This window comes from Rhinolophus sinicus, linkage group LG11 (genome assembly GCF_036562045.2).
Source record: "Rhinolophus sinicus isolate RSC01 linkage group LG11, ASM3656204v1, whole genome shotgun sequence".
NCBI lineage: Eukaryota > Metazoa > Chordata > Mammalia > Chiroptera > Rhinolophidae > Rhinolophus > Rhinolophus sinicus.
The window spans coordinates 10,240,576-10,263,056 of NC_133760.1; the positions used below are offsets into that span (position 1 = coordinate 10,240,576).

Below are 22,481 nucleotides of genomic sequence, written 5' to 3' on the forward strand. Positions count from 1 at the left end.
GGCTGAACACCCCTCACTGTTCCCACGGGAAAACTGACGTGCCGAGAGAGGAAGCCCATCCCAATGGTCACACAGAGCTGTTTCCGTTTACTCTTGAGCCGCAGACATGCCCAGGCCTGGGGGTTAGGGCCGAGGCCCAAGCAGAGAGGCATATCCCAGATGGAAAAGGGCCTCTGTGAGAGTCCCCTGTTCCAGGGCAAACAGAGCTCCAAGGGAAGAGGCCCGTTTCTTTCCCCTGGACAAAGGCCGAAACTTGGAGCACCACAACTTCTCTCTGCCCAACCCAGGTTCTCATCTGTTTATTGTGGTAGCTAAGGGCACAGACTCTGGAGCCGGACTGCCTAGGCTCAAATCTTGGCTCTGCCACTTACTAGCTACTAGCTGTATGAACTTGGGCAAGTCACCTAACCTCTCTGGATTGGTTTCCTCATCTGTAAAGTGATGAATTCACACTTCTTGGCCACTCCTCCCATCAAAAGGTGAAGGCCGATGCCCTGCTCTTGTATCTGGGAAGAGCCTCAGATACTAGCTTGACCAATACAAAGCAGCAGAAGTGGCATTCTGGGACTTCTGAGGCTAAATCAAAGGAAGCCTGGAAGCTTTTACCTGGGCGTCATAGAATGCTCCTTCTCAGAATACAGCTGTCATGCTACGAAAAGCCAAAGCCACATGGAGGGGTGACATGTAGGCATCCCAGCTGACAACCCCAGCTGAACTTCCAGCTGACAGCCGGCATCAGTTGCCAGCCCTGAGAGGTAGCCGTCTTGGACATCTGGCCCAAGTGAGTGTTCAGATGACTGCAGCCCCAGCTGATACCTGACTGGGCCCACATGAAAGGCAATAATGCATCTAAAGTGCTTAATGGGGCCTAGCACTTCCTAAGGCCACTACTCCTAGCACTGTGACGAGTCTTGCTCTCTGCCAGATCCTGATTCCAGAAGATTCTCTCATCCCACCATCTCACACTAGGAGACCTGGATTCGAGCTCTGCTCCTGACCTGCTGGAGGACCCTAGGCCAGCCTCTTCCCCCATGCCCCTCAGTAGACTCATCTGTAGACTCGACCACAACTCACTAGCTGTGTGATCTTGGACCAGTGCCCTGGGCTCTCCAAGCCTGTTTCCTTGATGCAAAACGGGGATAATTCTCCCCACCCACTAAGACTAGTGTGAAGATTCGAGATGGCGACTCTAACATGCCAGCCCAGGCCTCATTTTCTCTCACCAGGACCACTGATCCAGCCTTCTTCCTGGCCTCCTGGCTTCCCATCTTGCCCTGATATGGGTCCTTGAAGGATCTTCCCAACTCAACATCTGGCCCTGGTCCTCCCCTGCTCAAAAGCCTTCCATGGCTCCCACCATCCCCAAGAGAAAATCCAGCTCCTTAACCTGGCATTTGAAGTCTCACCTTGTCTCACATCACCCTGTTGCTTGCAGTTCTATCAGAAGCTGGGCCTTTGCACAAGCTTCTCCCTCTGTCTGTAGCACATTCTCTCTTCCCACCAGCAAATTTCCCTATCTTCTCCTCCAGGAAGCCTCCCCTGATGCCCCCTGCCTGAGTTAGGTGCCCCTCTTAGAGGCTCTCACTTTCCATTATAATCTTCATTTCTCTGGGCCAGGACCAGCTGTGTCCAGGTCTGTCATCCCTGCAGCCTAGGAGGTCCACAGGGTAGGGCCTGGGCCTAACTCATTTTGGGGTCCCTCCCCGACATTGCCCAGCACAGGACCTGCTGCTGGGCAAGGGCTGAGGAATGCTGGATGAAGGAATGAGGAAATGCACAAAAGACAGAATATTGAAGTTGGCAGCTCTCCCTCAGCTCTGACCAGAGTCCTAGAGAACATAGCTGACCCCAAGCCATGGTCTGGGGAATTCAGAAGAACCATTCAGTCAGACTAGGCAACCAGACCTCCCAGAGTCCTACCAGACTCAACCAAACTACAAAGCTCACACAAGTACATTTTTGTCAAGTGCCTGCTGGAGGCCAGCTCACCATCTGCCTTCCCTAAGTTCAGGGTCTCCTGTTTCCACCCAACATGGGCCCAACATCCATGCTATCCTGAACAGAGATCCAGCCACAAAACCCCTGCTTTTCAAAAGCAGATGCCTCTGATTCATGAGGCTGTATGAGGACTGGATACAATAAAGCGTGAACGTGGTCAGTGACTTATTTCTTAATAGATAAGAGAACATATTGGTTCTTATGGGTAATAGGCATGGGGAAGGATGAGACATCAAGGAGAGTCTGAAAGTCTCACAGACTCCTCCCTATCCCAACATCCAGCTAGTTGGTCCCCAAGTCTCATTAGTGAAATGCCACAAACATCTCTCAGTGCTCTCTGCCCCTCTCCACCTCCTTAGTTACCGCCCCAGTTAGAACTCATCGTCTCCTGCGAGATTAGCACACCAGGATCCCAGTCTGCCCTCCACCTAGCCTGAGAGCAAAGCCCCACTCCTGCTCAAAATCCTTCTGTGGCTCCCCTTCAATCCCAAGAAAAAAGCCAAACTGCTCTACATGAAATTCAAGGCCCTTCTTCCCCTGTGTGTGGCGCCCTCCTCACCTCCCAGCCAACAGTCCAGCCAAACCTAGACATGGCTCCTGAGACACACCAGCTTCTCTTTTGTCTTCACAGAGGCTGTTCCCTTTTCTCACCCAGTAAACTCCTATGCATGCTTCAGAACCCTGCTCCAGTGCCTCCTCTTCTGTGACCCCCAGAAGAGTCTTCTCACTCCCCTAGGCCCATCTATCCAACCCTACACCTCCTTCTGTCTCAGCCCTGAGCACACTGGGGCTCTTCAAAGCTGGAGGATAATTTATACCCCCAACACATACACAAACTTCCATTCTGTTCTCAACCGCCAGACAGGAATAGTTCCCAAGCTGGGCACAGACACACATTCCCAAGAAACATGCTTCATCCATACCCCACACAACAGCCATAGATAAATAATACATAAAACATAGACCATGTCCTTTCCCTGTTCAAAATCCTTGCATGGCTCTCCATTGCCCTGGATAAAGACCAAGCGCCACAGCCTACAAAAGGAGGCCCTGCATGATCTAGGCCCTGTCACTCCTCTGGCCTTTGCCCAGGACCTCCTCTGGGGGACCCCCATCTCTCCTTGGAGGCCAGCTCCTACATCCACTGCCAAGAGAGGCCTTCCTGGACTTCTCTGGCCAACTACTGCTTTTGGACTTCTACCTCCCTATTGCCCTCAGGACACAGCTCAAAATGACAATATAGTAGCTCAAAATACACCCTCGGCCTCCCACCAATCTCCAGCCTCTGGCTCATGGTTTATCTTCTTGTATTCTGTGTTCTAGTTCCTCAACTGCATTTCTAGTTCCTCAAAAGCAGCACACCCTCCTGCATCCAGTCCCTTGCACGGGCTATTCTCCTTGCCTGCAATACCCCTTTGCTCCCTCCTACACATGCCTCGGGTCTCAGCTATCACCCAGGCTAATAGACATCTTCTCTGGGCTTCCCACTCCCTGGGGGTGGGTTTGTTTCCCCCACTGGACTGGGAACCCATGAGGATAGGGCTGGTGCCTTTGCAGGGCTGTTCCCTTGCCCTGCAACCCTCCTCATCCTCCTAGCTGATTCCTATTGGCCCTTCAGGTCTCAACTCAGACATGTCCTCCTCCAGGAAGACCTTTCTCCCACTCCCAGGTCAGGCACCTCCTCTGGGCTCCCCCAGGCCTGTGGGGTTGTTCCATCACAGTCCCAACCACTCTGGGCTATCACTGTCTATTAATGTGTTTGTCTCCCCCACTGGATTCCAAGCCCCAAGTCATTGGGGATTGCTAGAACTGCCTTGGTCTCTGCTATGTCCCAGTGGCAAATATAATATCTGGCACATAGATGGCGGGGGGCGGGCGGGAGCTGTTATTGAAGTACTTTAAAAATAACCACAGTAATAATCCTAATATCATGTATTGAGCATTTACTATCTGCCAAGCACGTTAAATACCTGTTCTCATTTCATTTCAACAACCCTGTGTGGTAGGTATTATTATCCCCACTTGGGGGGAGGGGAAACTAAACCTCAGAGATAGGAAGCCACCTCCCCAAATTCACAAAGCTAGTGTAAGAAGTGAAACCCAAATTCAAAGCCAGTTCCTATTCAGAGCCCCAGTTCTTATCAATTACTCAGAATACCACTCACTGATGCTCCTGGTGTGTAACTGTCCATCTGGGTCTGGGTGGAACTCCCCCACCAGATCTCAGGGCCTTGCAGGGCAGGGCCCAGGTTGGCTGCTGCTTAGAGCAAAGGGCATGGACCAGAACCAGGCTCTGGGAATGTGGTGAGTGGATGAATGAGTGCACAAATGAACTATTAGTGAATGGGTGTGTGACCCACGCGGCCCCACTCACCCTCGATGAGCCACTCGCAATTGCCATTGACGCTGTAGTTGCCAGCACCATCCGTCACGAAGCCTGGCGCCTCCCGCAACACTTGCCGCTGCCCCTTACAGTCCCCCGCCCAGGCCCCAGGGGACAGCGGCCCCAACACGGCCAAAGATAGAGCCAGCGCAACGGCCAGAGCCCGGCCCAGGGCCATCGCCGCCTCCAGCACTGACCCTTACAGAAGGCACGGACCCGGGCGGACCCTCCACTGGCGTGAGGCCCTGCAAATGCGACCTCTATGGACGGGACATGGCCTTGTAGACCGGGGAGGTCCAGGAGTCGCAAACGCCGCTAAGGGAACTGCCACTGTTGACGGGCTCTAGAAGTCGAGGGGTGGGCTCTATAGACCCATGATAGGCCCTGTAAATGGGGTCGCTATGGACAGGGCCGACCCCTAGGGACCGTGGGAGCCCCTTATAGGCACAGGCCTCCATAGGCTGGCTGACTCCATAAATGGTGTCCAGCAATTATAGACGCGGACCTTTGCAGGCCGAAACGGACCTTAGAGACGGGTGGGTCTCCAGGGGGCGAAGAGCCCTATAGCCGGGCGGGGGACTCCATAAAGGGTGCCGGCCGGGCCGGGCCAGGCCGGAATGGTCCAGGAGAGACTCCAGCCGGGGGCGGGGCGCGACAGGGGGCGGAGCCCGTCCTCAGGGGCTCGGGCCCGGACCCCATACACTCACTCCCTCGTTCACCCACCCGCGCCTCCCTCCGGAGTCGGATAGGCCAGATCAAAGAGACGAGGGGACACTCGGGCCAGAGCGGCCCTGGGAAGACCGCTGGGTGGGCGGGGGGACGGGGCCGAGCGGCCGCTGTGGGAGGGAGGACGAAGAGGAGGCGAGAAGTCGCGGAGCCGCAGGTCAGAGCGGCCCTGGGAGGACCACGGAGAATCCAACCCCATCCCTCCACAAATGGAGACTTCCGGGAACATCCCCGCCTAGTTGTCCCCAGACGCATGCGCAGCAGTGACCTCCTTGGTCTGCGCCGAGAGTGTTGCACATGCGCAATGCTAAAATCGTAACCCAAACTCGGGGTGCGGGTGGCTGAGCGAAGCATATGCCACTGGAGGGCGCCTCTACCTCTGAGTGGGTAAGAGAAGGTAAAAAATAAAGGAGCGTTGCAGTAAAGGCTAGATGACTCTTTCTTCAGTGTTCCCCGACTCTGGGTCAACATAAAGGTCAGCTTACTGCAGGCCTTTCCCAAAATTCCGTTTCACAGAGGTCCTGAGCCTGGAACGGTTCTTGTTCAGCCGCGTCTCTGAGCACCATCAAAATGCAAAAGAGGCCATCTTATAGATAAAAACTCAATGAATCCTCTTTATTTTGGCAAGAAGGGAAAAAAGTTTTTCTGCCGGGGACCCGAGGGAGGGTCCTCGGGATAGAGATGCGGGTGGACAGAGCACGGGTCCGAGGTCACAGAGATCCAAGGGAAGGTTTCAGAGTCGAGACCAGCTTCACAATATCCGTCCCGGGGGCAGTAGCTCGGGGTCGCGGAATCCTGGAGCGTCACGGGCAGGGTCCTGGCGATCGTCACTGGTGTTCCTGGGTCCGGCGGGGTCAGAGGTCTCGGAGGGGGCCAGGGGGCCGGAGGTCACGGAACAGCGGGAGCCCAGAATCCGGCGCTGCTCGGGGCAGGGGCTGAGGGAGGGGACGGGGAGAGCGGCTCCCGCGGGACCGTTTGGCACAAGAGTCAGGGTAGATAGGGGAAGAGCGGGACACTGTGCACCCCTACCTGGGCGCGCGGGGTGGGGAGGGTCGGGAAGGCTTGGGGTGGCCCAGGCCTGGGGCCGGGATAGAGCGGGCGTCCGGAGCCCGGCGGGGGCCCGGCGCGCGGCCCCTGGGGCAGGGGCGGGCAGGGGTGCTCAGACCGGGGGTGCAGTGCCCCCGGCCGTGTGCATGCTGAAGTATTCGGTGAAGCCGGTGTGGGGCGCCGCCGTCTGGGGCACAAGCGGCTGGTAGGGTGGCGTCGGGCCATCCCAGCTTGGGTCGGCCGCCTTGGGGAACCGAGTGGGAGGGGGCGGGGAGGCCGCGCCCGACTCGGCCATGGTCACCACGCGGCCCCTCGGGGCCACCGCCGCCGCCACCGCCGTCTCCTCCACCTGCTTCCCGGCCTGGGAGGGGGGTCAGGGTCAGAGGCCGTCCGGGACCCATGGGGGGCAGATGCGGCCCCGAAGGCCCGTCCCCCTCCCCCGGAGGACCCCCCCTCCCGAGGTGTGGGCGCCTGTGTCAGTCAGGGAAGGAGCGGGTGGTGGGGCGCCTGGGCAGCGGGGCCAGGTATTCAAGGGGCGGCGTCGGGACGCGCGGGGCAAACTCCGCCGGCGGCGGGGGAGGCGGGGGAGAGCCCCGGAAGGCGGGCGGCGGGGGCACGGCGCGTGGCGTCTGCGGAGGTGTACGCAACAGCGCCAGGACCCAGTCAGGCAGGGTGGGCGCGGGCGCCGGGGGACGGTCGCGGCGCGGCATGGGGGCGCGGGGCGTGCGAAAGGCAGGGGGTGGGCTCAGGCGCCTGGGCGCGGGGGGGGGCGGCGGCGGGGCCGGGAGCGGGGTCAGGTACTCCAGGGGCGGCGCCAGCAGCTCCTCGGGCGCCGGGGGCGCGGGGCTTACGGAGGAGGCGGGCGGGGGGATGGAGAAGAGCTCCGTGAAGTTGGGCACCGAGTCGCTGATGAACGTCACGTTCCCATAGACATGCTGCGGGAAGGCCTTGTCCGCCGATTCGCTCCCTCCGGGCCCCGGGGCCCCGGCCGAGGCGATCTGCGACGTGCGCACGTGATACGGGAAGTTCTTGTTGGCCGCCGACGGGCGTGTCATGATCTGGGATGAGGGACCAAGTACAGCTTGGAGAAGCGCTGTCCAGGCCTCAGGCTATCTCCATAAACATGGGATCCTACAGATTCCCCTTCACTTGACATCCCCCACGCTTCCCTGCAACCCTTCAAACGGGATTAGGCTCCTCCCCTGGGTTCTTCGACCTTTTCCTTCCATCACAACTCTTGCTCCGCTGTCCGTGCTTTCCTCCATCAGAGCCCTGATCACTGAATTATCATTGACTAGTTAAGCTACCGCGTCCTGCGCTGTCTAGTATGATAGTCACTAGCCATATATGGCTATTTAAATTTAAGTTAACCAAAATTAAACTAAAATTTTTGTTTCTCAGTCACACTAGCCACATTTAAGTGTTCAATGGCCACATGTGGAGAGTAGCTATCATGTTGGACAGCAAAACCATAGAATAGTCTCATAAACACATAAAGTTAAATTGCACAGCAACTGATAGACTCCAGAATGTTAGCTCCATGAGGGCAGGAACTTGACTGCTCTGTTCCCTGCTGAATCCCCAATATCTTCTAGAACAGTACCTGGCACATATAAGCTCTCAATAAATATTGATTGAATGTAGAGATGTCTCCCCAATTAGTCAGTTAGAAAGACAGGGACTGGGTATGATGCTAGCACTGCACCCAGGAAGCCCAGCACAGCCCCTCTGAGGCTGCGCTAAATAAATGAATAAGGAGCTGAAATCAATGAGCAGTGGAATGTCAGCAGTGCAGCTGTGCTGAGCTAACGTGAGCGTTTTTTAGGAAGGAAACTGGCTGAAGGTGAAATACAGCAGAAAGGGTATGCACAGCGTTTGGTGTTCTGAGCCTGCACCCCACCTCTCAGCCCCACAGCTCACTGAGTATGGGATCCGGGGCCTGTTGATTACACTCTCTGAGCCTAACTGGGAAAAAGGGATGACAGTGCCTGCTTGGAAAGATGAGGAGAAGGTGGACATGAAAACCCCTGGTGCAGAGCCTGGCACATGGTGGGTTCTCAGCATTTCTCCTCTGTCCCTTTCTGACTTCTGCAAAGCCTCAAGATGGACCGGCCCTGGAAGACAGTCTGTATCTAAGTCAGGCTCTGGAGTAGCAGATGAGGGAACCCCCTGCATGGATGAGTACCTTCCCTACTCAGAGCACATGGTGGACCCCTGGCAACAGGAGAGGGGGCCCTCAGTGATCCCTATTTCCTGTCTGGTTCCCTTTCATGCCAGATCTTGTGGTCTGCTGGAGAAGGACTGGGTTCAAAGTCCCTGCCCTGCCACCAAAGTCCGTGGAGTCCTGGCAGGTCACTTCCCCTCTCTTAGCTTCTCCTCTACATAGTGGGTCCAATGACTATTATCCATTCTGTCATGGAGCTGCTCTGACAATTTAAAAAGAGGGCAGGAATAAACACATATGGGTGTTCCTAACATGAAACAGAGGCTAGTTTGAGATAGGTGCCCACTGAATGGTGGGTGGATGGATGGATGGATGGATGGATGCATGGACGGATGGACGGATGAATAAATATAAGATCTGTCACCCGGAAGACCAGATGGGATGTAAACCAGGGCAAAGAAGAAGTTTGCTGCTGGTACCCTCCTGATGCCATTCAGCTCTATGCCTCTGAGCCCCAGCCTGGCCCACCCCAGCTGCTTCTTCCTGAACAATAGCCTGTGATGGAGCAGCAGAGATAGGAGAATGTGTGGGGGAATGGTGGAATAGAGACTAAGGGGCTTGTGGAAGGCAGTGGGGATACAGAAGGGAAATAGGAGAGACTGGGGACACAGGGTCAAAAATGGGAATGTGGAGAGGAGCAAAGAGTCCAGGACAGAAGGTGGGAGAGAGGAATAGAAGAGGGTGGAGGGAGTCCGGGGGACACAGAGTAGCCTGCAGGAAACCAACAGGCTCTCAATAAGTGTCTGTTTAATGACTGAAGGGAGGAAGTGAAGGAAATGGATCAAGAGCTCAGAAGAGAAGGTTCAGGCAGATCAATGGTGGGAAGCCTCATGCATCCTTCCTCCATAGGTTTCCCACCCCACCAGATGCCCATCCTCACCAGGAACACGCCATGGGCATACAAATGGATCCCCAGCTGGATGCCATTGACAATCTTCTCCCGGGCCCACTTGGGGATCCCAAAGTTGGCGATCAGGGCCATGACAGGAACCGCAAAGAACCTGAAGGGGATGAATTGGGTTTGTAGAGACAATGCCCCTGCCCTCCACCCAACCCTGTGGTCCCAACTCCCTTGCCATGCATGCACACAGGCCCCAGGTGGGTCCCAAATGTGAGGGAAGCCAGTGTGACCTTCAGAAGCCAGAGGTTAAAAGGAGGCAGGAATCCCACTGGCCTGGGAAATTCTGGGGAGCAAGGACTAGGTTGAATTGAACTCAGTTCTGCCCCACCCCACATCTTGGTACCTGATAGGAAATCAATAGATGCTTGATGAATGGATTAACATATGATAATAACAACTGAAGACTTACTACATGTCAGACCCGTTTCTACACATTTCATGTATATAAACTCATTTAATGCTCACAGTGACTGTGAGGCAGGTACAATTTCCATGTCCATTAAACAGATGAAGAAACTGAGGCTGAGAAGTTAATTGACTTGTGTGAGGTCACACAGTTTACAAGCTTTAGAAATATGATCTGAACCCAGGCAATCGGGCTTAGAATCTGCCTACTGCTATATTGAACATTTACTATATGCCAGACACGAAGCCCTAATATATTGCCCTATGCATGCTCAAGATAACCCTTTGAAGGATATACTCTTGACAAACTATAGGTAAGCGGCCAGAGGCACACTTTGTTTTTGTTTTGTTTTTTACTTTGGGAAAGTAATTTTTTCCAGGTCACTGAGGGAGTAGTGGCCGATTCTAGTGACAGCTTCCTGACCTGAAAGCCTATCTGCTTCACTGAGAAGGGTCTGAGTTGGGGATAGCCACTTTTGGGGAGCCCCGGACAGGAGGCAGGGACAGGTTGGGGGCCCAGCACATCTCACCAGAGGGTGTAGGCAGCAAAGAAGGGCACGTAAAAGGGCTGCTTCTCTGGGAAGTGGCGCAAGGAGACGAGCACGGCATAGCAGAACCACACGTAAGCTGCCACCTGCAGCCCGATGAGCCCGTAGCCCGCTGGCGACTCATACGTATATAGTACCTGGCCCGGGTCAAAGAACTGGACCCGAGGGAAAGGGTTCTTCATAGCTTTGGACTCCTGCCCTGTACACAGGGACCCAAAACCCCACCCCTTCGCACCCAGGGGGCAGAGTACTTGGTCAGGACAGAAGTAGCAGGAGAGCGAAGGATGGAGACAGAAGCATACAGAGGTAGAGAAGATGACAAAGATAGGAAGAGAATACCTCTGCTACCATGAGCCCAACAGGGAGTAAACACCATGTGGAAACTTTCCATTTGTATCAACTCTTATGAGGTAGGTCTTAGGATCACCCCACTTCACAGAGAGGGGAACTGAGGCTAAGAGAGAAGCTTTTTGGCTAAAGCCAAAGTCAAGGTGCTATAAAGCCTTAGAGGAGTCCCTGGTGTGGGTATACCCTCCTAATTTTAGAGGAGCAAACAGGTCCAGAGAGGGGGGCCATCACCCGAGGTTAGCCAGCTGGGAAGTGGGGGAGTCTAAGTGGAATCCATGTCTGTGTGACTCCTGAAATCTTGTTCACGACATTGAGCATGAATGTGACAGACAGTGAGAGACAGAGGGCGGAGGAAGAAGCTACTCAGAGACAGAGAAAAGGGGAGGAATGCACTTAGACAGATGGGAAGGCGGGAAATCGAAAGAGAGGATGCACGCTCCAGGAGTGGGACGTGAGGAAGGACTAGCAGACAGCTGGAGGAGGGAAGCCACGAAAGCTTTGCGGGAACAAGCAGGGCCTGGGCAGTGGCAGGTGACACTCACCTTGGCCTCATAGATGAGCAGCACCACGTGGGTAAGGGTGTACAGGGTCATGTAGACAGATAACTTCACAGAGCCCGAGTGGCTGATGCGGCCCCTGGCAGCAGGCCATGAGAGGAGATGGCAGGGGTGGAGCCGTCAGGGAGGAGGGGGCGACTACCCCCCAGACCCTCTCCCTAGCCCAGCCACCTCCCATCCCCAGCACTCCCTCCCAACCCAGCCTGGGCACCGTGTCACCGTGAATCCCTTCCCCAGAAGGATGAGCATCAGCAGGAAGATGAGGAAGCTGGAGGAGAAGAGCAGCTTGGCTGGGAGAAGGGAGGAGAGGGCGGCTCAGACACAGTCGGAGAGGATCCCGAGTGCCCACCCTGGCCCCCGTCATTCTCACCCAAGATCTTCAGACTCTCGTTGCCAATGCCATCAGTGGCATACTGGCCCCAGTAGATGCAGAAAAACAGGAGGCTTAGGACTGAGGGGAGGATGGGCAGAGAGAGGAAAGGACAGAAACCATCTTTGGAGCATCCCTGATCCCTAGCACTGTGATCCAGGTGACCAGAACCCTTCTCTGTCCCCATCAGGATTCTAGACCGTTTACTCCCACTGACCTAGGAGTCCAAGCCCTCAGCCCCTCCTCTCCCAGGACCCAGGAATCCTGGCCCCCAGCCCCTCCCCCCTCAGACCCAGGAGCCCAGGCCCCCAGCCCTTCGTCCCTCAGACCCAGGAGTCCAGGCCCCCAGCCCCTCCTCCCTCAGACCCAGGAGTCCAAGCCCTCAGCCCCTCCTTCCCCAGACCCAGGAGCCCAGGCCCCCAGTCCCTTCTCCCTCAGACCCAGGAGTCCAAGCTCTCAGCCCTCCTCTCCCGGGACCCAGGAGTCCAGGTTCCCAGCCCTTCTTCCCTCAGGCCTGGGTATCTGGGCCCCAAGTCCCTACTTTCACAGAACTCAAAAGTTGAGATACTCTAAACCTCACCCTCCACTCCTGCTGCGGCCATAAACATTTTATAAGTTGTGTGGAGCAACTGACGACCTTTCAGCAAATCTAGAACAGGGGTAGGGATAGGCTGTTCACAGACAGAATGGGAGAGCAGCTCATCTCCCCCTCGCCTGCCATGTCTCCTAGCCTCCCCACACCATGTGCTGGACTCACATCCAAAGTAACAGGAGAGGAAGAAGATGAAGATGAAGATGAGGAGGAAAGTCACATCTGTCTCCAGGATCCCTGTACATGTGGAAGAAGGAGGAAACAGTTTATTTGGGCTGGGTGTCCCTCAGCAGGCACCCACCTCTGGGCTCTAGGTCCCCATATGCTCACCAAACTCATCAGCCGAGAAATGCCTCGTCCAGAAGGACTTGCCATTGGTGAGAACCATCTCGTACTCCAGCTGCAGCCCATCTCCCTGTGGGGAGTGTGGAAGCCTAAGGGGGGCTCTGGGCAGATAGGGGGTCCGCAGAAAGGCAAGGAGGAGAAAGACCAGGTGGCCAGCTCAGCCCCTTACCCCACACTTGCTGAGTGCAATGTACCACCACCTTTCACGCACTGAGCGGAAGCTGCGGCCACTGGAGCAGCTCAGGTAGCGTGTTCCCTCCTCCGACACCACCTGGGGAGGAGTGAGAAGCTGAAGGCAGTGTCTGCCACCCCCGGGCCCTTGACCTTCAGCACCTGCCCCGTCCCCCAGGCTCGGCCCTTACCTGACAGCCTGACCAAGCATACTGGGTGGTGAGGTTGATGACCTGGTTGTTCTCGGGCCTGATCACTGACTCCTTGGCCAGGCAGTCCTGAGGAGGCAGGGCCATGGTCACTCCCTGACCAGCTGTGACCTTCCTTCTCCCCTTCTTGTACGCCCTGCTCACAGCCCTCACCTTGTCCCCAGCCTTGTACACGGCTGGCCACTGGGATGGGTCGTCAAAATAGAGAAGGATGTTCTGACAGCACTTGGCCTGCAGACCCAGAGATTTCAGGGTTTGGAGGAGGTGGGGAGCTGGGGGAGCCCTTGCCCCAGGAGGCCAAGGGAGTGTCCAGCTTCAGTGTGGGAGTGGTTGCAAAAGGCTCACCTCAGGGTATCGGAAACGGAAGTCTAATCGGCCGTAATCCGAGAGGAAGCAAAATCTCGTCAGGAACATCCAGTCCTGAAAAAGGGGCCCAGTCAGACCCTCTTCCGAGTCCTTTGAGAACTCTCCTTGACTCCACAGACCCCCAACTTTTCTTCCCTACCCTCAGTACCTAGTTTCCCAAGAAGCATAAGGGAAACAAGTCACCTCTAAAATTCTTCTTTGATCCCTTCACCTTGGGTCCAGGATTCCTGCCTCAGATGCCCCCCAAGTTTCCTCCCCTTCCCTCAAACACTTTTCCCATATCCCAGGCTCTCTGAGAAAGACCTGGAGGCCCAGATCCCCATCCCCGCCACTTTCTGTCCCAGACACCCTCTGACTGGTATCCCCTGTTATCCACACACCACCCCACGATGGTCCTAGTGACCACCCTGGGCTGTGAAATATTCCAGGCCCTCTCCTGGTCCTGAGCAGGAGCTTGGACTCACTGCGGAGTGAAAAGTGCTGTCCCTTCAGCACCACGTCGGCGTCCCTTCACCCCCACCTCAAACTCCGACTCTACCAACCCGGCCCTGCTCCCCACCCAGCTCTGACCTCAATGTCCCTCCTACAACCGCCGAGTCTCCTCTCGCACACGACTCCCCTCGGCCTCAACCCTGACCCAGTCCCCCATCAACCCCGACCCCCACCCCAGCGGCTCTCCAGGTCTGAGCAGGAGGGGCGGCTTGGGGCCTGGCGGCCCTCTCCCCCGCCCCTCCCTCCCTCCCTCCCTTCCCCCGGGGGCCCGACGGGTGGGAGGGGAGGGCTCGGCGAGCTCACCTCCTTGGAGCTGAGGTTGCCCCGCACGTACTTGGCCCGGGCGCGGGGGGGCAGTGGCAGCAGCAGGAGCAGCAGCGGCGGCAGCAGGCGGCGCAGAGCGGGTGCGCGCGGGGGCTCCATTCCGCCCGCTCCGGCCCCGGCCCCGGCTCCGCTCCGGCTCCCGCTCCGGCCCGGCGACGGCAGCGAGAGCGCGCGGACCGGCAGGCGCGCGCCCCCGATTAAAGGGGCCGCTGGGCGCCGCGCTCCCCGCCCCCTCCTCCGAGGTGGCCCAGTCGGGCCCCTTTTTAATCCCCGTGGGAGAGGACGCCCCTTTCCCATCCTGTCCACCCAGGCACAGCTGCAGTCTCCCCTCTGGGAGTCTCCGGCTCCCTGTGTCCTAAACTAAACTCACCTTCCCCCAAGCTGTGCCTCCTCCAGACTGCCGTCTCTAAAGCGCCCACAACTGCCAGACCCCAACTCTGTCCTGACCTCCCCGCAATTTAGTCCACAAACTGCTCATCCACTCCCCCAAGCCATCTATCCCCTGCTGGGTCCACCTGAGGTGCCAGCGTTCCAGACCCCTTGCACTGTTACGTGCCAAGAGAGAGACAGAGAGGGAAAACCACTTATTCTGGGTCACACAACACTGAGGTGGCAGAGAGCCCTCCGCCTCAACCACTGCACCCCCTGCCTGACCCTGTCCTGTCACTGCTTACGAGGTTGTGCGACTGGTTTGCTGAGACAGAGGTGTTGTTAAGAAGCTCATAAATCAGACTCAAATAAGTTGCCCGGGTTCAAATCACAGCGTTGCCTCTTTCTCGCCATAAGACCTCAGCCAAGTCACAGCCCTGTTATCTCCCAGTCCAGTCCCTTCCAAACTAAGGTGGTACCCACCTAGTTTCCCAGTGGCAATGGGGAAACCTGGAAAAGCTTTACAGTGTAGCTTCCAAGGCCCTGGGTTTGATTTTCCTGATCGGATTCCAACATATTTCTAGCTTCATCCCTCCCCCTCCACTGCAAAAAATTTACTGCTCTTCAAAATACCATTTTTAAATTCTCTAAGCCAGGGGGCCAAGCAGGAAACCTAAAAGAGTGATACACTTTCAAGGGAGAGTGTGGGTCCCAATGAAAGGGGGCCTCTGCTACTTGGCTTGAGCCAGTTGTTGCTGAGGGGATAACAGGTGGGGTGCCAACTCATTTTCCTTTTTTCTCTCTATTTTTGTTTTTAGAAGCCAGAAATGCAATTCTTTTTTTTTTTTTAAAGCAAACTGTTTGATTTATAACAATAGGCAATTGATTTCAAAAATGTAAAATATATCATGGGTCAAATAAAAAAGCCTGTGAGCCAGATTCAGGCCATCTGCTGTTCCTGCCCTAACCGTGCTCACACACTGTTCTTGTGCTCAGCAGACCAGGAGCCCCTCAAGGGCAGGGCCCCAATGTGACCCTCTAGATCTCGGCATGGTCTACAGATATGGGCTGAATGAAAATGGTCCCACATCCCCTATTCACCCTCTTCCAGGCCTTGCATATACTGTTCCCCTTGCCTGAAATATTCTTTTCCTCCTCTACTAGCAAGTTTCCACCAATCTTGAGAAATACAAAGGTTTGTGTCAGCTCTTTTATTAAGACCTTCCTCATCCCTGGGGCAGAGCCTGTACTCTTCTTGGACTCCCCAAGCCCCTGCACCTCTCTCTCTCTCCCAGTTGCAACCACTGGGGCTGGGACTGTCTGTACCCACCACTGGACTGGGAATCTCCTGGGGACAGAGCCTATCTCACTCACTCTGGGACCCCAGCATCGCCAGAGCCAAGAGTCTAGCACATTGTTGCCTTCCGTGGGTGAACATTTTGGACTGACTGAAGTCCCAGGTTTCTCCAGCCTGCTGGCCCCTCAGGCCCTAGGAAGGTGATAAGTGACAGCACCTTCCCCTCTATTTTGGACCCAGAACTCAGAGCTAAGGTAAGCTGCTCTCCTGAGTCAGCCATTCACTAAAAATCAAGCGGGCCAGGAAGAAGATACTTTATTGAGGTGATTGGAAGTGCAGGATTCCTGCCCCCATCCCAGCATTAGCCTTCTCAGTACAATCTCATGGGTGGAAAGGACCAGGCCTCTGGGCTGCTCTGAGTCACCAACCAAGAGAGGCTGGGCTGCAGGACAGGGGGGTTGGGACTCCAGTCCAGAGCAGAGGTTCGGGGCAACAAGGGTGATGGCAGGTGAGGCAGGGGTTGTTGTGTGCGAACCTCCCAGGGTCGGGGAGGGGGCGGTGTGGCTACCAGCCAGATGCTTTTCAGCAGGTCAAAGGCAGTTGGGGGGCCCCAGGCCACCCCGGATGGTGAAGACATTGAGGGCAATGGAGGTAGCCAGGGACTTTTCGGTGGTGCCACGCTCACCCTGTGTGTAGCGGGAGTGCTGGAGGTGTGAGGCATGGTAAAGGTGAATGCCTTTGTCCCTTGTCGCCTCCTCTCCCCTGGGGCCTGCTCAGGGCTGTTGACCCAGGAGGAGGGTGTCATTCCTCGTCTCTCAGGGCCCCCAGGCTTGGTCCCTGGCACAAAGAAAAGAAGCATGGAGGGGCAGCTGAGCTAGAACAGACAAGGGGAAGGGGAACACAAGGAACAGGAAGTGGGCTCACCTGACAAGGGTGGCTGGCAGCCCCGGAGCACCACCATAAGGTCAGGCACACAGCCATGGCAGGCCTGTAAGGTACCCACGACGGCGTCCCTGGCCTCTTGCACTAGGTTCCTCCTGGGGAAGGCCTGTGGCAGAATCAGATGACACTGCAGCTCCGCCAGCAGCTGCCCCAAGCCAGGGAGCTTGGGAGGACTAGGTGGGCCTGGGCCCGAGCCTCCAGGCACCTGGTTCTCCTTGCCTCTTGACTGTGAGGCTGGTTCTCTGGCCCTGTCTGGGCTTGGGGAAGGCTTGGTAGTCAGTGTGGGGGTGACTGGATCCAGGGACCCACTGCTCAGCAGCCGTGCCACATCCAGAGATTTCACCTCGTGGTTGAAGAGGCCCCGGTGCTCCCTGCTCAGCCGGCCCTGGGTTATGACCACCAGCTTGGGGGCAGTAGGGGCCACGGGATCCCGGAGGGCTAAAGGTGGATTCCGACTGGCCACAGGAGGATCCTGACGGGCCAGTGGCCGGCGGCTGCCCACCAAGGCCTCGTTACGCTCTCGCCTGGTCTTCCGACGGCGGACCCGACCAGGTTTCTCAGCCCTCTGGAAAGGTTGGGTGGCTGGTGCCCGGGTGTCCATGGTGTCCTGGAAGATAAAGATAGTCATCAGCGTGCATGCAGATGAGTCAGGGACCTAAAAGTGAGTAGTGAGAAGAGATGGTTTGGGGTGAAGTGGGAGCACTATTTAGAGAAATAAGATGAGAGAAAGAAATGTGCGAAGAGAGATGGGAAAAGGCTTGGTCAGGGAAGGAGTCATAGGGGTTGGGTGCAGTCAAGGGAGCCACAGTGAGGGGGAAGATTTGTTAGGGAATACAGAAAGAGTAATAAGGAATAGGAACGTGAGGAAAATAGCCAACGGATGGGACAAGAAAGGGATCATGAGACTCGAGGGATCTGGTGAACCAAAAAGGGATTTTGGACACAAGAGAAATCCTGGGACTGAGGAGGTGCTGGAGAACGCAGAAAGTGGAGAGATATTGTCAAGGAAAAAAAAAAAGACAGGAGAGAGTGACAGCAAAAGAGAAGCTGGACAGAGAAAGCCTGAAGGACACAGAAAGGGTGACAGAGGAGCTATCACAGACTGGGACCTGGTCACGGGGTGTTGGAGGAGTGAGGCTGGAGGAGAAGCAAAAGTGGGGCAGTTGAGGTAGATAAAGGGGGGGTTACGGTTGGTGGGGGGAAGGTGGGGGAGGGGCACTTCACCTTCTCCTGCCCAAAGAACCCAGCGCCCTGCCCACCCCACGTGGCTGTGGGGGCTCAATGGCTTCTCTTCGGTGGCGACCCTAGCTTACTGAGCCCGGCACTCTTCCGGGCTTTCTCAGGCCAGGTTTCCTGCGCATGCGCGTGCCCCTCCCACGCCCTTTCGCTTCGCTGCGTCTTAGAGGCTCGAGGCTCAGGGGCACGTGCCACAGGCCTTGAGTGCCCGTTATAGCCCCATCCCTCCCAGCCTCCCTTTCGGAAACTTCTCATTTGTCCTTAGGCACCTCCCAGCCACCAATTGGCTGTGAGGTCAACTAGACCTGCCCCCTTCCTGAATGCTGATTGGTTTAGAGATCTATGGGTGGACTTTCTGTCTGGAACACGAGAGAAGGCCTGGCGTGAAGGACCATGGTACACCCGGTGCACAGGCAGTCCCCAGTGCTCAAAGATATACTCCGTACCTAGAGAATCAGTATAGCATCGTCATTCAGAGCTAGGCTCTGGAGCTATACTACCTAAGTTCAAACGCCCAGATTGCCACATTTGAGCAGTGTGACCTTGGAGAATTGTGTAACTGCTCCAAGCCTTACTTTTCTAATCTGTAAAATGGGTTTTGTAATAGTATCTCCTTCATTCGGTTGCTCAAAGTATGAAATGAGCTAACACCTAACTTAAAACAGCGCTTGGTGAATGAATATCTCGAAGCTTTGTTTTTCACTAAGCCTTGCTTCAGGAATTGCCTCTCTACCTCTCCAACTTATCTTTCTGCACTTGTCCCAGTAGACTTTAAAAGCAGGCTATGCCAGAGTATTCCCCATGCCCAACAAACTATATTACTTGTGTAATATTGCTTGCCCAACCTTCATGATCTTTCAAAACCTAATTCAGATACTACTCCTAGGACACCCCACACCGTCAGTCCTTCTCGGCCTCCTCCCTAGAGGTCCCCAGTTCCTCCCTTAACCACAACCTTGATCCTTCTCTCAGCTCTGTGTCTGAATCTGTCTCCCCCAACACACTGGGACAAGGCTAGGATCTAACCCATTAATTTAATATTGATTTAACAAGTACTTGTGAGCAGGCACAGTACTTGGTACTATGAGTTAGGCCCTGTTCCAGGAAAGTGGTTTGAGGCAAAACATAAATAAGACTAATCTATCTCAGTATCAACCTACCTAGAAGGAATGAATAGATAGGAAGGTCCCATCTGGGAATACAGCCAGGTCTAGGGGTGTGGTCCCCTAGAACAGGGAGATTGGGAAGACGTATGGTCTTCCTCAACTCTTCAACCTTAGGTGGCCTTGGCTGTGGATGTGGGTTTCAGAGCCCAGACACCCAGCTGAAGTTGTTGGTCCGCAGTAGGTTTAGGAAGGGGAGAACAGGCCGCAGATCTGCAAGATGAGCTGCTGCGGGAGGTTCGCCAGGCTGGACCTGGGCCTTGCATCGTCTCTAATTTCCTTTCTTTTTTTGAACCTTCTTCTGCCCTCCTTGCAGGGCCAGTGATGTCCGTAATGCAAAAACGTGTAGTTTAGATTTGATGCCACAAAACTGCTGTTTTTGAGCAGGGGAGGCCCTTGAGCAGATAAGCTCACTAAAGTCCTGGAGCCGCCTTAGAGTGTCTCCTTACAACAGAGCCTCTAATTTTCACATTTTGCCATCTTCCTTTACTCTCTTACACATCAGTAAAAACTGAGAGCGTCCCCTCCTAGCCAGGTGCATACGAGCCACCCCTTCAAGGGATCCAAGAATGGACTTGTCCACTCACTCCCCTCCCCCCACCACGTGAATGGGACACACACACACACACACACACACACACACACACACACACACGAGTTCCTTCCTCACATTTCTAGCCCTTCAGCAAATGGTTTCTTCCCACGAGGCAGGGCACTAGGTTTTCCCCGCCCACTCTCGGCCTTTCAGGTAGTTCACTCCACCCGGTGACTCCAGTGGGGTGGTTTCTTCCTCCTCTCCCCATGGGTGGTGGATGGTCTCGCCTCCCCCCATCCCCAGGTGCCGGTGTAGGCTAGATGCCCCGGCCCAGGCCAGAGAGTGGGACGCGCCCAAGCGGGAAGCACCGGACGAGCTCACTGCGCGGCCGCCGCGGGGGAAGCAACCGTTTCTGATCCACCTCCCCTCCTAAGTGAAGACTTCCGCCCCTGGAGAGGAGGCGGCGCCCGGGACCGGCCGTCGTCCACCGCGGGACTGCGGGCGTCCGGAAGGTCCATTGTTGCCTGAAGGGGTAAGGGTGGGCGTGGCGGAGCCACCTATTTCGAGAACACTCCAGGGCCGACCTCGCTCGCTCTTCCTGCAGGAGCTGCGGCGCCAAGATGAGCGGAGAGGGCAACCCGGCCAGCAAACCCACGCCAGTGCAGGACGTGCAGGGCGACGGGCGCTGGATGTCCCTGGTGAGCGAACCCACCCGTGACACTCAGGAATCGGGGTGGGGGTGGGGGGCTCAGGAATTCAGCTGGTTTGTGCGGCTGTCACTACCTGATTGGAAAACTGAGGGCAGTTGGGGTGGTGCTGCCTAAGGAAGCAGGGCGGGGCGGGCCCAGCAGCGCGCGCGTGCCACTGACTCCCCCTTGTTCGTCCCCGCAGCACCACCGGTTCGTGGCAGACAACAAAGATAAGGAACCCGAAGTCGTCTTCATCGGGGACTCTTTGGTCCAGCTAATGCATCACTGCGAGGTGAGGCCCGTCTTCCTTCTCCTGCCCCACCCAGGCCTGGGTTCTCACTGACACACTTGGATGAAACCTCAGGCCAGGCGGGATTTGAGGTACCTGAAATATCCTCAGATAGCGCCCAGAACCCAGAATCTCCGTGTAAGGTACAACATTCTACTCAGAAGGAAATGTGTACCCTGGCTATGTCAGGCTGGGGTTGTGTATAGTGAGCTAAGGTGAGGAGGCTCTTTATTGTTTGCTTAATGGATTTGGATTTCCAAAGCTATTGTCCTTTCCACGAAGTGAAGGCCAACTGTAATAGCTCTTCACAAAGGGGGCTTGATTATAATATCTTTCCACTAAGCAAGGTTAAACCCTAATGGATTTCCTCAAAATGACGTTCAGCTGTTGATTCAATGCATAGCTCAAGCAGAATGGGTTTCTATAAAGTGAGTCTGTCTTCTATGGGGTTCTGTGAATGGGAGACTATAATAGATTTGCATAAAGTGAGGTTTGACCATATTGGGGTTTGCTCAAGGTGAAATTTAACCAGACTGTTTCCATGAAACGAGGCTCTTCCATAATGACATTTGGTTAACATTTGGACCCCGGGTGCTGGTCCATGCTTGATAGTGCGCCTGTGCCCACACCACTTCTTGCCTACAGATCTGGCGGGAGCTTTTCTCTCCTCTGCATGCACTTAACTTTGGCATTGGCGGTGATGGCACACAGCATGTGCTATGGCGGCTGGAGAACGGGGAGCTGGAACACATCCGGCCCAAGGTGAGCAGGGCTTGGGTGGACAACTAAAGCCCCCCTAGCCTGCCCCCTCACTATTGCTTCACGCCTCTTTCCACAGATTGTGGTGGTGTGGGTGGGTACCAACAACCATGGGCACACAGCAGAGCAGGTGGCTGGTGGCATCCAGGCCATCGTGCAACTGGTGAACGAGCGGCAGCCCCAGGCCCGAGTCGTGGTGCTGGTAAGGAGGAGGGAGGGCGGGGAAAGAAGAATGGCAGTGGTCTGAGACCCCCTCCGGTGTAATCACAGGAGGCACAGTTCTGGGCAGCTTGGCACAGAGCAGTGGCTTTCAGGCAAAATTTCACATTGAAGCTTGCTACACCCATCAGAGCAGCTGTGGATAACAAGATGTTCAGGGACCAAGCAGCACCTTTTGCGCAGGGGAGCACTGGAGATTCTGGGGTGTCAAAAACTCGAATAACCGAAAGTTGTCAGTCATTCCTGGGGTGAATCTAGGCTCCATCACTTCTACCTCGGACGTTATTTCCTCTCTGAAAGAGGGGTTGACCCCTTGCCATTATGTCAACATTTTTATGAGCAGTACTTAGAAAGACACTAGCATCAGGTTGTTACTGAATTGGCTCAGACAGGACATCAGGCACTACAACTACCCTTCCAGTCCTCTAGTTTCCCATCCCTTCTGTATTCTGCAGCTGGGGACTTCACGGTGGGGGTTGGAAAAGTTTGACAGAGATGCTGATCAGACCCCCATGTTGGTAGGATGTCTTCTCACAACTCTTGGTGCCCCTCCTCAGGGCCTACTTCCGAGGGGCCAGCATCCTAACCCACTTCGTGAGAAAAACCGACGGGTGAACGAGCTGGTACGGGAGGCATTGGCTGGCCATCCACGTGCCCACTTCCTAGATGCCGACCCTGGCTTTGTGCACTCAGATGGCACCATAAGCCACCATGACATGTATGATTACCTGCACCTGAGCCGCCTGGGCTACACACCTGTCTGCCGGGCCCTGCACTCCCTGCTTTTGCGCCTACTGGCCCAAGACCAGGGTCAGGGTGTCCCCCTGCCAGAGCCCACCCCCTAAACATCTGCCTTCCTGCAACATTAAATTCTTATTCTTCAGTCTCCCGTCCCATTTCCTGCTTCGTGGCCAAGCCCATCTGGGTACGTCAACTTCAGCCCTGATCTATGACCCTGCAGTTCTACAATGTGTTGT

The 22,481-nt window shown here is 55.6% G+C and overlaps 4 protein-coding genes across 7 annotated transcripts in view; 1 reads left to right on the forward strand and 3 right to left on the reverse strand.

Annotated features, from left to right (window-relative positions):
* Positions 1 to 5,327, reverse strand: part of MEGF8 (multiple EGF like domains 8) — a 40,156-nt gene extending 34,829 nt beyond the window's left edge. The window contains exon 1 of the mRNA XM_019713724.2: positions 4,373 to 5,327. Within this exon, the coding sequence (XP_019569283.2) occupies positions 4,373 to 4,559 (187 nt within the window). The 5' untranslated portion in view covers positions 4,560 to 5,327. The remainder of the gene's footprint in view (positions 1 to 4,372) is intronic.
* Positions 5,328 to 5,694: 367 nt separating this feature from the next.
* Positions 5,695 to 14,282, reverse strand: TMEM145 (transmembrane protein 145). Of its 2 annotated transcripts, XM_074314242.1 has the most exons (15): positions 13,986 to 14,200; positions 13,170 to 13,244; positions 12,978 to 13,055; positions 12,807 to 12,893; positions 12,614 to 12,715; positions 12,430 to 12,514; positions 12,265 to 12,336; positions 12,088 to 12,156; positions 11,508 to 11,588; positions 11,349 to 11,427; positions 11,123 to 11,216; positions 10,215 to 10,387; positions 9,259 to 9,379; positions 7,006 to 7,212; positions 5,695 to 6,515 (listed from the first exon to the last, which is right to left on the reverse strand). In XM_074314242.1, exons 1-15 carry the CDS (start codon positions 14,103 to 14,105, stop codon positions 6,267 to 6,269), a joined length of 1,692 nt encoding a protein of 563 aa, XP_074170343.1. In that variant the 5' UTR covers positions 14,106 to 14,200; the 3' UTR covers positions 5,695 to 6,266. The 2 variants fall into 2 exon arrangements, with proteins under 2 accessions (XP_074170343.1, XP_074170344.1); XM_074314243.1 differs by lacking the exon at positions 10,215 to 10,387 and having other exon boundaries at positions 13,986 to 14,282.
* Positions 14,283 to 15,981: 1,699 nt separating this feature from the next.
* PRR19 (proline rich 19) lies at positions 15,982 to 19,822 on the reverse strand. Of its 3 annotated transcripts, none has more exons than XM_019713740.2 (3): positions 19,684 to 19,822; positions 16,597 to 17,221; positions 15,982 to 16,509 (listed from the first exon to the last, which is right to left on the reverse strand). In XM_019713740.2, the coding sequence occupies exons 2-3, from the start codon at positions 17,213 to 17,215 to the stop codon at positions 16,043 to 16,045; spliced, it is 1,086 nt and encodes a 361-aa protein (XP_019569299.1). In that variant the 5' UTR covers positions 17,216 to 17,221; positions 19,684 to 19,822; the 3' UTR covers positions 15,982 to 16,042. The 3 variants fall into 3 exon arrangements, with proteins under 3 accessions (XP_019569299.1, XP_019569297.1, XP_019569300.1); XM_019713738.2 differs by lacking the exon at positions 19,684 to 19,822 and adding an exon at positions 19,011 to 19,553; XM_019713741.2 differs by lacking the exon at positions 19,684 to 19,822 and adding an exon at positions 17,839 to 18,403.
* PAFAH1B3 (platelet activating factor acetylhydrolase 1b catalytic subunit 3) lies at positions 19,769 to 22,387 on the forward strand. Its single transcript, XM_019713742.2, has 6 exons — positions 19,769 to 20,060; positions 20,153 to 20,246; positions 20,440 to 20,529; positions 21,172 to 21,288; positions 21,365 to 21,487; positions 22,062 to 22,387. The coding sequence occupies exons 2-6, from the start codon at positions 20,169 to 20,171 to the stop codon at positions 22,347 to 22,349; spliced, it is 696 nt and encodes a 231-aa protein (XP_019569301.1). The 5' UTR covers positions 19,769 to 20,060; positions 20,153 to 20,168; the 3' UTR covers positions 22,350 to 22,387.
* The last annotated feature ends 94 nt before the right edge of the window (positions 22,388 to 22,481 follow it).

Coding starts and splice junctions, on each gene's coding strand:
- PAFAH1B3 (XM_019713742.2), top strand. CDS start 20,169: ATGAGCGGAGAGGGCAACCCGGCCAGCAAACCCACGCCAGTGCAGGAC. Junction 20,247..20,439: donor ACGGGCGCTGGATGTCCCTG/GTGAGCGAACCC, acceptor TCGTCCCCGCAG/CACCACCGGTTCGTGGCAGA. Junction 20,530..21,171: donor AGCTAATGCATCACTGCGAG/GTGAGGCCCGTC, acceptor TCTTGCCTACAG/ATCTGGCGGGAGCTTTTCTC.
- PRR19 (XM_019713740.2), bottom strand. CDS start 17,215: ATGGACACCCGGGCACCAGCCACCCAACCTTTCCAGAGGGCTGAGAAA. Junction 16,510..16,596: donor CTGCCAGCCACCCTTGTCAG/GTGAGCCCACTT, acceptor TCTTTGTGCCAG/GGACCAAGCCTGGGGGCCCT.
- TMEM145 (XM_074314242.1), bottom strand. CDS start 14,105: ATGGAGCCCCCGCGCGCACCCGCTCTGCGCCGCCTGCTGCCGCCGCTG. Junction 12,337..12,429: donor TTTCTCGGCTGATGAGTTTG/GTGAGCATATGG, acceptor CCACATGTACAG/GGATCCTGGAGACAGATGTG. Junction 11,217..11,348: donor AAGGGATTCACGGTGACACG/GTGCCCAGGCTG, acceptor GCCTGCTGCCAG/GGGCCGCATCAGCCACTCGG.